The sequence below is a fragment of the Juglans microcarpa x Juglans regia genome, chromosome 1S (assembly GCF_004785595.1).
Source record: "Juglans microcarpa x Juglans regia isolate MS1-56 chromosome 1S, Jm3101_v1.0, whole genome shotgun sequence".
In the NCBI taxonomy this organism is placed as follows: domain Eukaryota; kingdom Viridiplantae; phylum Streptophyta; class Magnoliopsida; order Fagales; family Juglandaceae; genus Juglans; species Juglans microcarpa x Juglans regia.
Window position 1 is genome coordinate 10,610,711 of NC_054595.1, and position 13,316 is coordinate 10,624,026.

Here is a 13,316-nt window from a genome sequence, read left to right on the forward strand (position 1 = left end):
ATCTTCCAAGTGGCTAAAACTGTATGATTTCCAATTGATCTTTATGACAATCTAACAACTCTATTAGCTTGGTAGGCATTATCCATTCTACTCCAAAAGCTTTAAAACCACATTCCATTTTTTTTTTTTTTTTTATCAGTGAAAACTTAAAATCACATTCCACAATGCTGTTGCAACTTCACAATAGAGAAGAAGGTGACCTTTGGATTCCCTGCAACCCCTAGGGGTTGACTCTAGTGGTAAGGGTCTCGATCTTGGAGGTATACTCCCTTTAGGTCTACGGTTTGAACCCTTGGGTGCAAACAATTTCTAGGGGAGACGTATTGGTGAAAAGCCAATGATTTACCTAATCCGTGCGATAGGTACGTGTTACACAGGTCTGGGGTTTAACCGAGTAAAAGATATGTTGCGTTTGCCCGGTCTTCAGGATTCCTCGTTGTAAAAAAATCTATGGACCCTGCTCCTTTGCACATGCAGCACCAATCCACCTTTATGAAATTTCTCTTAGATTATGCAAATCAAAATCTTCCCAAGAGTTGGCATCCATAAACAAATTTACTCACAAAGGTACATTGATTTTCCAAATGCTATTCTAGGAAAATGGGAATCCTCCATAAGTGATAATGCCGCATAGTACAACCTAACTACAAACTTCCTCAAGGAAAGAACCACCAAATACTATCTTACATACCTTGTCTGAATCTGAGAGTATAATAATTCAAAAAATGTAGTTACAACTTCAACCTCCCAGTCTTAGACAGATGCAATAATAGATAAATTCCACTAAAGGTTCTATTAGAATAGCATATGTTAGTAGCTACCCACACGTCCTTACTCAGGCAATATTGAACAACTTTGGAAAAGACCCCTTTAGTGGTCCATCCCCACACCATACGTCATTCCAAAAGTACATCTTGGTTCCATCCTGCACTTTGATAGGTAAAAGAGATTTTATTAATACAATAGGAAATAGGCGGGTACCCCAAGTACACAAGACATATACAAGAGAAGACACCAAGTCAAGAACTAGATACAAGAAAATCATGAAAGCTACGTCCGTTGAAATCTACATCAATTTCCCATGACATTAGTGAGTCGAAGAAGCATTTTAGTTTCTCCAATGAGCATTCCTTGTCCTCAAAGTTCCGATCATTCCTTTCCCTCCAAATGCACCATAGTAGAAATATAGGGACCATCTCCCATATTGCTACAATTTGCGGCATGTCATATAAACCTTGTTAGCTGGCAAAGAGATCCACCATCCTCCCAGGCATAACCCATGCCGGCGTCACTCTACTAAAGATATCATCCCATAGGCCCTAGCCACCTCACAGTGAAGAAACAAATGATCCACTGTTTCTCCACTTCTCTTACACATGCAACACCAGTCAATTCAATTACTATGATCAGTCTTTTCCTTAAGTTGTCCATGTTCAAACTCTTCCCCAAATAAGTTGTTTAAAAGAAGAAAGTGGCCTTAAGAAGCACCTCCAAGGAAAAGGATTGTAGTGTTGACTAGTAATGATCATAGAATGAGCGGTCCAAAATTTCCCTTTTCAGGAAGGGATCCAAAACACCCCATCACTGCTCCCATCCCTAGCTCCTATAGAATATAATAAATCAAAGTCTAAGAATACACCAAATTCCAAACCTTCGGCTGCCCTAAGTAAACTAACATTCCACTACAGAGAGCCTCAAGAAATTCCCAGTACTGAGCTATCAAAGCTTCCTGCTCAACTGTTATCCTGCACACTACTGAAAAAGAGTCCTTTGGGGCCCTATCTCCACACCATATGTCATGCAAAACCATATACCAGAGCCATTACCCAGAACAAATCTAATATGCTGATAGAAAAGCTCCCATCCTCCTCTAATATTCTTCCACAACCTCACACCATATGCCCCACGTACAATGGAGCACACACCCCCATGTCCACTGTACTTGGAGTCAATCACCAATCTCCACCATGCATCCTTCTCTTGGTGATAACGCCACAACCATCTTCCAAGAAGTGCCTGGTAACATCCTCAAATCCCAAACCCCCAACACACCACCTGATATTGGAGAGCAATCCCTTCCACCGATTGACTAGATGGAAATTTGAATTCCTAGCCTAATTTACTCCATAGAAAATCAACCTAAAGTTTCTCAATAGGCTTCGCCACACCCGCCACTAAGGAAAAAGGGTAGAGGAACTAGGTGGGCAGATTGGAGAGGGTGCTCTTGATGAAGGTGATTCGACCACCTTTCAAGAGGCATGTCCTCTTCCATCTTGCCAACCTTTGCTCGATCTTCTCAATCACATTGTCCCATATGGCCCACTTTCAAATGTGCTCCCAGGGAAAGACCAAGGTACTTCATAGGTAAAGAAGATACCTGGAATCCCAATATGCTAGCCAATCTCCTTGTATTGTGAAACACTACCTATCGGAACCAACTTTGACTTTTGCATTTGCAAAGTTACTTTCAAGCCAAAGACAGCTGCCAACCAAAGAAGAAATTCCCTCAGATAGTGTATGTGAATATGACCCACCTCTAAATATCAACAACTCTAAATATCAACAAACCATATGCAAATAACAAAAGTATTAAGAGTACCACAATTAGTCTCGCCCACCAAGAAACCCAAAAGAAAGTCAACTCCAACTACCGTTGACAATATTCTACTGAAAGCTTCCATGCCACAAAAAATAATAAAGGGGACAAAGAATCCCTTGTCTCAAAGCCCGGCAGCTATTGAGGAAGCTAAGAGTTCCATTCACCAAGATTGAGAGCTGCATAGTAGAAATGAGATACATAATCCATGAATGCCATCTCTCCCCAAAATCAACTTCCAAGTAAGTAATGCAAAAATTCCAAACTAAAGCGATCATAAGCTTTCTCCATATCTAATTTTCCAAGAATACCCAGCACTCCGGAATTAATTCTACTATCTAGGCATTCATTTGCAAGAAACAATGAGTCTAAAATTTGCCTTATCATTCACAAATGCGTTATGTGGCTTCGATATTATCTTTCCCATACCACTAGCACTCCTTTCTAGAGCAAAGAGAAGGCAAAACAGAACAGCCGAAGCAGCATTAGCAGGCTTCTATTGCTACACAGCAATAGAGCAGGATAGCATTTTGCACCCACAATGTTATTGATTCCACCCGTTTACTTAGGAGAACAAATATTTGACTAGTTTACTAAATGAAAAACTAAAATCGATATTGATCCCACCCCATAGAAAATATCCTTGCATTATGCACAGATAGGCTTAAAAATTTACTTGCTCTTTCAACATCTCCAGCATTTGTACCCACTAGAAGAATAGGTAAAACGCAAAGACTTCCCTTGAGGTTTTTGAAAGTGACACTGACCTCGGTGCAGTTTCCAAGAATAAAAGAAATATCAAAGATTACCAGAAACTTATTCTGTTAGGGCTTCGTGTAAAGAAAGAGATGATTTTGATGTTATTATAAAATAAAAGCTGAGGGGAATTTGTTGTTTTCCACTTCTACGAATTAACAAGCATGAAAACTAATAAATTTATGTCAAGTGGTAAACAAGAAAGATGCAGCTGCCATATAATGGGAGACATGGTTAACTTAGATGGCCATAGTCCAGAAAAGGAAATGAAGATCAAGACCATTCCTGCAACCCAATCTCACGCCCACTAGTTCAAGCACGCCTTACTCCATGTGACCAAAAATGAGGCCACTTACATCAAGAAAGTGTCTTTAAGCATGATCATTCCAATAGTGACAACACAAAATTTTGCTCTATATAATGTCAGATACTGTAGAAGTGAGTTTACTTCATAAAAGTGAGTCTACTTTCATGTACACTCTTGGGAAATGATGCACATGTTTTAAACACCCCCATTGTATAGAAAAAACCAAGCTATGTCATTTCTCATGGTGAAAATGAAAAAAAAAAAAAGCACTTCTCATTCTCCAACTTCTGTGTCTCTCCAGTGGTCCCTGCCAGCCATATTACCCAGAACTTCCCTAACCAACTCATGTTCCTGTATAGAATAAAGATGTCTTTGCTTCTTTTAAATGTACTAGCAGTCAATGTAAACAACTGACATACATATGCATAAATAATTAGAAATTAAAACATTTGGACGCTCACCTTTCAGTCCATCACCCATAGACTTGTTAAGAGCTTCTCCTCCTGACTTTGAAATCATTATCACAGGAATCAATATATTTAAAGCAGCATCACTGTCAGAACAATCCATCTCAGAAAGACCTGAAATGATTGCAACACAGGACAAAAAATTAGCATTGAATAAAATAATAAAAACCTCCAAAGTCATTGATCAAATTCTCTGTTTCAACATATTCTGCTAAGCAGGATCCTTTGCATAAAACAAAAAATAAAAATAAAAAAGTAAAAGTTAAGAACATGTCCACATAAGTTGTTTCAGAGATGTCAAATGGCATTTGAAACCGGTCCAAAGCTACAAAAACCCAAGCCCAGCTAATTTTCTTATGTTCCAACATGAAAAATCTTCACACATACAATATAATCTTAAGAAGGTTAACATGATAACATTATAAAAAAAAATAATGGTACCTATTGTTTGGCTAGAATTTAGTTTTGAACCAAAGTTGAAAGTTCTGATTGCTAAAGTTACTGCCTAAGGCTTGTTTGGGAAACACATCTCATCTAATCTTATTTCAAAATTTCTCATAATTTTCTTCCCAAGCATCACTAAAACACAAACACTTTTTAATTTCAACAACTTTTTTAACTAATCATTACCTAATCATAACAACTTTCCCAAACTTCAAAACAAAACACAAAAAATAATACTACTTTTTCAAATTTCAAAACAAAAATAATATTAAATAATAATATTCTAACAATATTTTAACTTTATAACAATTTTTATTCAACTTTTTCTCTCTCCTTTCCCAAAACCCAATAAAACATCTTAACTAAACCATTTCACTACTATTCACAAACCATTTCACTACTGTTTACAAAATTCTGATCTCATCTCATTCCCCAAGCATCCCCTAATTTCCCTAATGCTTCAAGCAGCAAACACAGTTTACATAAATTGTAACCCTTCACATGTTCAGAAGATCAAATTTAGGAACTTAAAAATAGTGTGACTGCATTTCACTTTTTAACAAAGTGAAATTTTCAATTACAACAATTAACTACTAAAAGTTCTGATAATGCTTCAGGCAGACAATGGCATTGACCAAAAAAACTAGATGTTATCACTTCACTTGTTCATAGGGTTTGTAAAGTACAAAAAGGAAGAAGTGATAAATTCTGCCATATCACTTAAGTAAAAACTACTTGCTTGAACCATCATCTCATGTGGTGCATTGGCTTGAAAGGAATGATAGGAGCTTTGAACATAGGGAGTGCTCTTTGGATGAACTTAGAAGCTTCCTTTTCAGCACCTTATTTCTTGGGGCTTCTGTTATTGTACTCAATGGAACTAGTGTTCATTCTCTCTTGTATTATTTTCTACCTTCTAACTTGTAAGTAGGTGTTTTCTTTCATACACTCCCTATGTACTTGAGCAATGCCTATTTACTTGACTCATTAAAATTTATTTTAGAGATAAAAAAAAAAGTATCATCATCTACACTTCTACTACTGATTTTTAGTGTAGAATTTAAGGTTTTAGAAATGGGCTTTAGAGAGAGGAATAATCACAAAAAGAGAATTTCTTAAATATGTTGAACCGGTATGCCAAATGGGGGCACAGTGGCATAAAGCTTCTGGGTATACTTTTCACAATCATGCCATCTAACACTTCCTTCAAACTGGAGTACATTGATAGGCAGCAGCATGTTCAATAACCCAATCAGAAGTACTCAGAATTCCAAGGATCAAGGCTATAAGTGGATAACGTGAATAATGGAATGGTTGAAGAAATAGCAAGAGTATATATTGTAGCACATAAGCCACGTCTGGCAGTTAACCGCCCCCAAGATCCGAGCGCCACGGCCATCATTGGCAATGTTTATTTCAAGACCTGGGTCCCCGATGAATGCATTATGACTGGCCCTAACAATCTTCATCGTTCTGCTTTAGACCCACCCAACTAGCCTGAATCAACCCATACCCAATTTCAGTTTTCTGACACACCTGTCCTCCTCGCTTTTTTAAGATAATAACATCTCTTTGCAATGGTAGAAGTGCAGACACTCCCCTTTGTCCTCGTTTAGCAGCCCACCATCGACACTCTGCCTTTGTGCCTTCTCTGCCACAGAACCTCCACCACCACTATGGTTTTCAAGGATTTTACAACACCAATTCACAGTTTAGCATTTTTTTACTCATATCAAATCACTCCTCAGGACTAAGCAATAGCTGACTTTGTCAACACTGCCAGTACCACACAAGCGTTGGTTTACTGCCCCTGCTCACCACTTGCTTGATCGATGCACCAGTCTCACCACACCATCCTTCCCCATCATGGCTCTTCTGCTGAGACCCAGCTTAATTTTTGCCACCAATGCACATCTGGAAGAAAAAGATAACCAATAGAAGTTCAGTCGGTCACCTTCTCCAATCCAAACCAGCAAGTTCCAGCTGCAAACTGCTTTCTAGTGATGCTCCCCCGTGAGAAGTATATTTTATCAAGGCTTCAAAAGATTGGGACTCGGGAGGTGGAGATTCTTATCTCATTCTTGGATTGTTTGTATTCTATTCAGCCGAGAATGGATGCATGGTGAGGACAAGCTCTGTTTGACCCGTCAAAACATGGGATGCTTGAAAATAAGTGTTATATCCCCATGACAATAACTTATTCCCTTGGAAGAATATGTGGGGAACCAGGTATCACTAACAGAAACCTCTTTGTTTAGACAGTTGCCCTAGGAAGATCCTTATTTTGGATAAAGGGACTTGTCGGAATTTTATTCCGGACACTCATGGATAACTTAAGAAAGCAGTATTATTGTGATGGATTGGTATTGCAGGTAAACCATAGATCACCTATTACTGCATTATGAGGCAGCTGGCACTGAATTCTATTTTCCAGTTTGTCTGGCTTAAATTGGGTTATGTGCACTATCAACATTAGTCAGAACTTTGTTTTGAACAGCCAATACTTGTAAAAACTAACAAATAATTGGGTCATGCCTCGCAGCATGGTGGAACATTTAGCGTGGCTGAAAGGGAGATTTAGCTGTCCACAAAGTGAAGCGTTGTGGAAGACAAGCTCAAGTTGTTTGTTGCAGTGTCTACAAATTGAAGAAAATGACCAGAACTTTTAGGCCCCATTTGGTTTCACAGATGGTGTCAATCCATCTCATCTCATTTGTGCAACCGAACGAGACCTTAGTATAAGGAAAACATGGCGGCGGAAATTAAGGATTTCTTTCATCCTTAAGTGTTCCTACGCCTTGTGTAATCGGAAAACACCTTGTTTGATAACAATAAAGATTAACTTGCTCATCAAAAATACAGAAAAACCCAAAATCCACACAACCTACAAAGGATTAAGACGATACTACTTTAGTCATAGAAAATTTAAAAAGATTAAACAAGGATTGAAAACTACTAAACTTTTACAAGAAAGAAGTGCTACAGTCAGAAAGAGATTTTATAAAAGTAAACTCAAAATTTTTTTTTATAAGTAAAAAGTAAACTCACAAATTGATATGTCTCCATGTGATATGTTAGATCTACTTTACAATAAAAGTAACTTTACAATCTGACATACCACATCAAGCCATGTCAATTTATAAGTTTACTTTCGTGAAATCCCTTTGTGGCTAAAGAATAAATAATTCCATGTTATCAATTGATAGTAAATTTAAGAAATGAACCTGAAAGTTCAACCTAAAAACAAATCCATTCCTTTGGTGAATATAACCTAAATATGGTATCCATGAATCAAACTTGAAGATGAATGAATATTATTAAAAAATGAATAAATATAGAAATGACTTATACTTTAAATCAGAACAGATATTTTTTATAATTACTAACTACAAACAGAGAAGTGTTACAGCTACAGAGAGATTTCACCAAAGTAAACTCACAAACTGGCGTGGTTTCATGTAATACATTAAATCTATTTTATAATAAAAGTAACTTTATAGTTTGATATACTATGTCAAACCATATCAGTTTATAAATTTACTTTTATGAAATCTTTTTATGGCTAAAGCATTTTTCTTACAAATAACTAGCATTGCAGGCTACAAAAGAATAAAAGTTTCAACAAATACAAGAAGGGTGGCAAAATTTTTTTAAAATATAAGGTTGTATTGGAAAACAACATATATTGTAAAATATCTTCTGTTGGATCAAACGTTGTTTATTAATAAGAATGTGGATAATGATCTGTATGACTGCATTTAAAATTCATACCTTCTTTGTCATTCACCACCACCAAGGCCGCTGCACCTCTCGATTGTGCAACTTTCGCCTTTTGCACGAAGTCACATCCACCACGTATGGACAAGACAATAAATCCAGAGAGCTGGAAAAGCAGAAAAAAAACCATATTTAAACTGATTCTTCACAAAATTAACAATTTCATCCATTTGGCATTATGAATTAGAGAAATAATAATGCTTTATCAATCATTCAGTCTAACAACCACCCTTACTCAATGATCTTTGGACTACTCCCAAGAGGTTTGACATGTCTTAAGTCCTAAATTTGATCTAAATATGGAATCACCTAAACTTTTTTTTTTATTAGTAAGAAGAATTTTATTAATCCACATAATTAGGCGAAACCTAAGTACACAGAAAGTATACAAGAGATGAACCTAATTACAAGCTAAGCACTGTGAAAAACTGTCAATGGTCGTTATTTGTTTCCATGTTTGTTTCCTTATTTATTTCCTTGATTTACTCTTCTGTACAATTAGCATAATATTTGACAGATTGTATAGGGATAGAATTAGCATATACTTATTTCTTTCCATGTATAGAACTCTTGTACAGTTTATAAAATAAACTGAGATCACAAGGCCAATTGATTCGGCCATTCAAACATAATTCTGACTTATTTTGACATGGTATCAAGAGCTGCTTGAATTTTTTTTTCTCTCGGTTTGGTTGTCACCCGTGTGAATTTTTTTTTCTCTTCTCGGTTTCGTATGTCGGCGTCTTTTGGATTATTCTCAGTGACCCAACGTGATCTACTTGCTGTTTTGTGTGAAAGCTCTCTTGTTTTTTGGTCTATTTTTTCTGGGTTGGTGTTATCGGCGCCGTCTGTTCCAGGTTTGAGTTTTTCGGCAATCTTTGTTCAGGTCTCAGCAGCAGTACCCTTCTTGTGGGCCTCTCGACATGTCTGTTCCTAGTTTGTTGTAAGGATCCTTTAGATCCTCACTGCCAATCGCTTAGAATCACACAAGAAAGAGGAATTAATGAACACAAGAACTCAGATAGAATGATCAAGATTCCATGATGAATCTTGCAGAGAATTTTCGAGGGATTCTCAATCTCCAGAAAATGATCTCACTTAGTTCTTCAATACCAATTACATGAGCCCTCCTGCTTTTATAGAAGCAGTCGTGAAGCAGAAACAATGCAATGTTCTAATCCCCAAGACGCAAACTACAAAAAGCTAAACGCAAAACAAGATTGCAACAAAGATGAAATGCGCCGTTTTACTTATTCCTTACAACAAACCAAAACGCACCGTTTCACTAATGAACTTCATTTCGTTATTTTAGTTTCTCTCAAGCTATTAATTCTGTTATTCCTCTTCTACCCAGTCTGTACTTCAATTCTTCCTTTTCCTCTTCAAGGCCTCACCCACTACACTCGTGACATTTGCATAGTTTTTCAACATCTTCTGTTTCCATCTCGACAGCCGCATCCTTCTGGTGGGCATCTCGGCACTTTGTGCCTTCGTTTTATCGCAGACGCAACTTGTCCTTTCTGGTCATTTTTCTTTCTCTTTGTAATTTCGGCATTTTTTTTGTCTGTGGTAATTTTTTTGGCCATTTTATTTGTGGTAATTTCGGCACTTCTCTATAGGTATCTCTCGGTTTATATTTGATTTGCTTTGTGTCGAAATTTATTTATTTGTGATGGTCTTTGTACCTGTGTGTCAAATTTACGGGCACAAACTATTCTACTTGGGCATTTCAGTTTGAACTTTTCTTCAATGGAAAATATTTTTGGGGTCATATTGATGGCACAGATGTCACCCAAACATCCACTACTGACAAATCCAAAGATCTCAGGGCTTCTACTTCATGGGCTGTACTTGATGCTCGGATTATATCTTGGTTTCTTGTTTCGGTGGAGCCACATATTGTTACCAACTTGCGGGCGCATCGCTCGCTCAATCCATGTGGAATTACTTGAAGAAGGTTTATCATTAAGCTAATGATGCTCATCGCTTTCAGTTAGAACATGCGATTGCCATATTTTAACATGGTAGTCTTTCCATCCAAGACTACTACTTAGCATTTCTGACTCTTTGGCATGAATATACTAATTTGGTTACAACAGATGTTCTTGTTGCTGCTCTTTCGACTATTTAGACTCTTCACGAGACAAGCCGACGTGATTAGTTTCTTATGAAACTACGTCCAGAATATGAATCTGGGCGTCTGAATGGCAGTTCCAAGATGACAATCGTGGCTTATGCTGCCCAAGGACGAGGATCACCTATGAATTCTAAAAATTTGCAGTGTTTCTGCTGCAAGGAATATGGGCATATTGCCACCAATTTTCCCAAGAAATATTGTTCTTATTGCAAGAAGAAAAGTCACATTATCAAAGAATGTTGTATCCGCCCCCAAAATCGTCAGGCCCAAGCATTTCAAACTTCTGTTATTGTCCCTCCCGCAGCGACTTCTCTAGCACATGGCTCTTCCTCAAGTACTTCCTCTAATCTTGCACCTCCTATAGCAAATTACTGCACACCAGAAATGGTGCAACAGATGCTAATTTCGGCATTATCTACAATGGGGTTTCAAGGGAAAAATTATACTAAACTCTAGTACATAGACTCGGGGCATCTAATCACATGACGAATACTCCCATCGTTCTGTGTCATGTTCGGCCCTATGTTGGTCAGTCTGCCATTCAGACAGCCAATGGCAGTTCTTTGCTAATAGCTGCAATCGGAGATGCCTCTTCTAAATTTACTAATGTGTTTCTTACTCCTCAGCTTTGCACGAATCTTATTTTTGTTGGTCAATTAGTTGATAACAATTATACTGTTAATTTTTCTGGTGATGGTTGTGTCGTGTAGGACCAGGTAACAGGGGAGCCGATTGTGAAGGGACCTAAAGTGGGGCGCTTGTTTCCACTATTTTTACTTGTTCTAGCACTTTCTCCATTTTCTTATATTAAGTCTTTTGCTTGTAATAATGTTTCCGATCTGAGTATGGTGTGGCATCATCATTTAGGTCATCCCAATACCGAGATCTTATCTCATGTATTGCACTCTGGTTTTCTTGGTAATAAAGAACATTCTTCTTTATCTCTTGAGTGTGATTCTTGCAAATTTGGTAAAAGTAAAACTCTTCCCTTTCCTTTACATGCTAGTAGAGTTTCTCACTGCTTTGATCTTATCCATAGTGATGTTTGGGGACCTTCCCCAGTTAGTTCACAAATACTATATGACTTTTATTGATGATCATAGCAGATTCACTTGGGTTTATTTTCTTTGCTCTAAATCTAAGGTTTTTCGTACTTTCATTGAGTTTGTAGCGTATGTTGACAATCAATTTTCTGCAACTATTAAGACATTATGCACAGATTCTGATGATGAATATTTGTCTATTGAGTTTCAGGCATTCTTGGCTTCTAAAGGTATTATTCATCAACATTCATGTCCCGATACTCCCCAACAGAATGTAGTAGCCGAACACAAAAATCGTTATCTTCTTGATGTGGTACGTACTCTCTTGTTAGAATCCTCTGTTCCATCAATATTCTGGGTCGAGGCTCTGAAAACTGTTACTCACTTGATTAATTGTTTACCTTCCCAAGTCTTACACATGGAGTCTCCCTATTTCGGCTCGTTTGCTAAACAACCTAGTTATGATAATCTCCGTATCTTTGGTTGTGTATGTTTTGTCCATTTACCTCCTCATGAGCGACATAAATTATCTGCTCAATCTGTTAGATGTGCATTCTTGGGATATAAATGTGTATCAAAAGGGATTTGTTTGCTATGATCCTACTTTACATCGTACACGCATTTCTAGGAATGTTACTTTCTTTGAAAATCAACATTTCTTTCTTGTGTCCTATGTGCCCTCTTCTTCTGATGTGTTCCTCCCCTCCTTTGAGCAGCAATTCTCAGATCTTCATCAAGTCAGCTCTCGCTTTAAACTAGGTATTGTGTATACGAGATGCTCCCCCACCCATAGTCTCTTCTGGTGGCTCACCCGATATTTGATCCTACCATGCTCCAGAACCAGTCAGTTGTAGCACCTCCAGAGCTCTTGGTACGTTGCTCTCCTCGAGTGTCTGTACCTCCAAATAGGTATGGGTTTTCTTATGGCCACTCCATTTCAACTCTTATTGCTACATTGTCCAATTTTGATATTCTCACATGCTACTCACATGCTGTCAAGCATGATTGTTGGCAACAAGTTATGCAAGAAGAAATTGGCTCTCTAGAGGCTAATCACACCTAGGACATTGCGCCTTTTCCTTCCATCATAGTTCCTCTGGGCTGTAAATGGATTTACTTCGTCAAGGTTTGATCTTATGGGAGTTTGGATCGTTATAAAGCTCGACTTATTGCACTTGGGAATAATCAGGAATATTGTGTCAATTATGAAGAAACCTTCGCTCCTGTGGCTAAGATGACCAATATTCGTACGATTCTAGCTCTTGCTACTTCCAATGATTAATCATTACATCAGATGGAAGTCAAGAATGTTTTTCTTCACGGGAATCTTAAAGAGTGTATTTATATGAAGCCACCCCCGGGATTGTTTCCCTCTCTGACCTCACGTGTGTAAACTTCATTACTCTCTTTATGGTCTCAAACAAGCTCCGAGGGCTTGGTTTGACAAATTTCGCACCACTTTACTATAATTTTCATTCAAGCAAAGCAAGTACGACACTTCATTGTTTCTTTGGAAATCATACATGGGTATTGTTGCTCTTTTGGTTTATGTTGATGATATTGTGATCACTAGTTTCGATTCTGCTTTACTTGTCCAGCTCAAGACTCATCTTTCAGAATCTTTTCATATGAAAGATCTTGGGTCTTTCACATATTTTCTTGGTCTTGAGGTGCATCGTAGTCCTTCTGGTATTTCACTCAATCAACATAAGTATGCTAGTGACTTGGTGGCTACCACTGGACCACAAGAGGCTACTTCTGTCGATACTCCTATAGAATTAAATGTCAA

The 13,316-nt window shown here is 37.7% G+C and overlaps 1 protein-coding gene across 2 annotated transcripts in view; it reads right to left on the bottom strand.

Moving 5' to 3' along the window:
• The window catches only part of LOC121246819 (signal peptide peptidase-like 3), a 36,368-nt gene that overhangs the window by 18,401 nt on the left and 4,651 nt on the right, over nt 1–13,316 (bottom strand). For both annotated transcript variants that reach the window (XM_041145104.1, XM_041145105.1), the window contains exons 3-4: nt 8,342–8,453; nt 4,121–4,240 (exon numbers count right to left, since the gene is read on the bottom strand). In XM_041145104.1, coding sequence (XP_041001038.1) covers nt 4,121–4,240; nt 8,342–8,453 — 232 coding nt within the window. The remainder of the gene's footprint in view (nt 1–4,120; nt 4,241–8,341; nt 8,454–13,316) is intronic.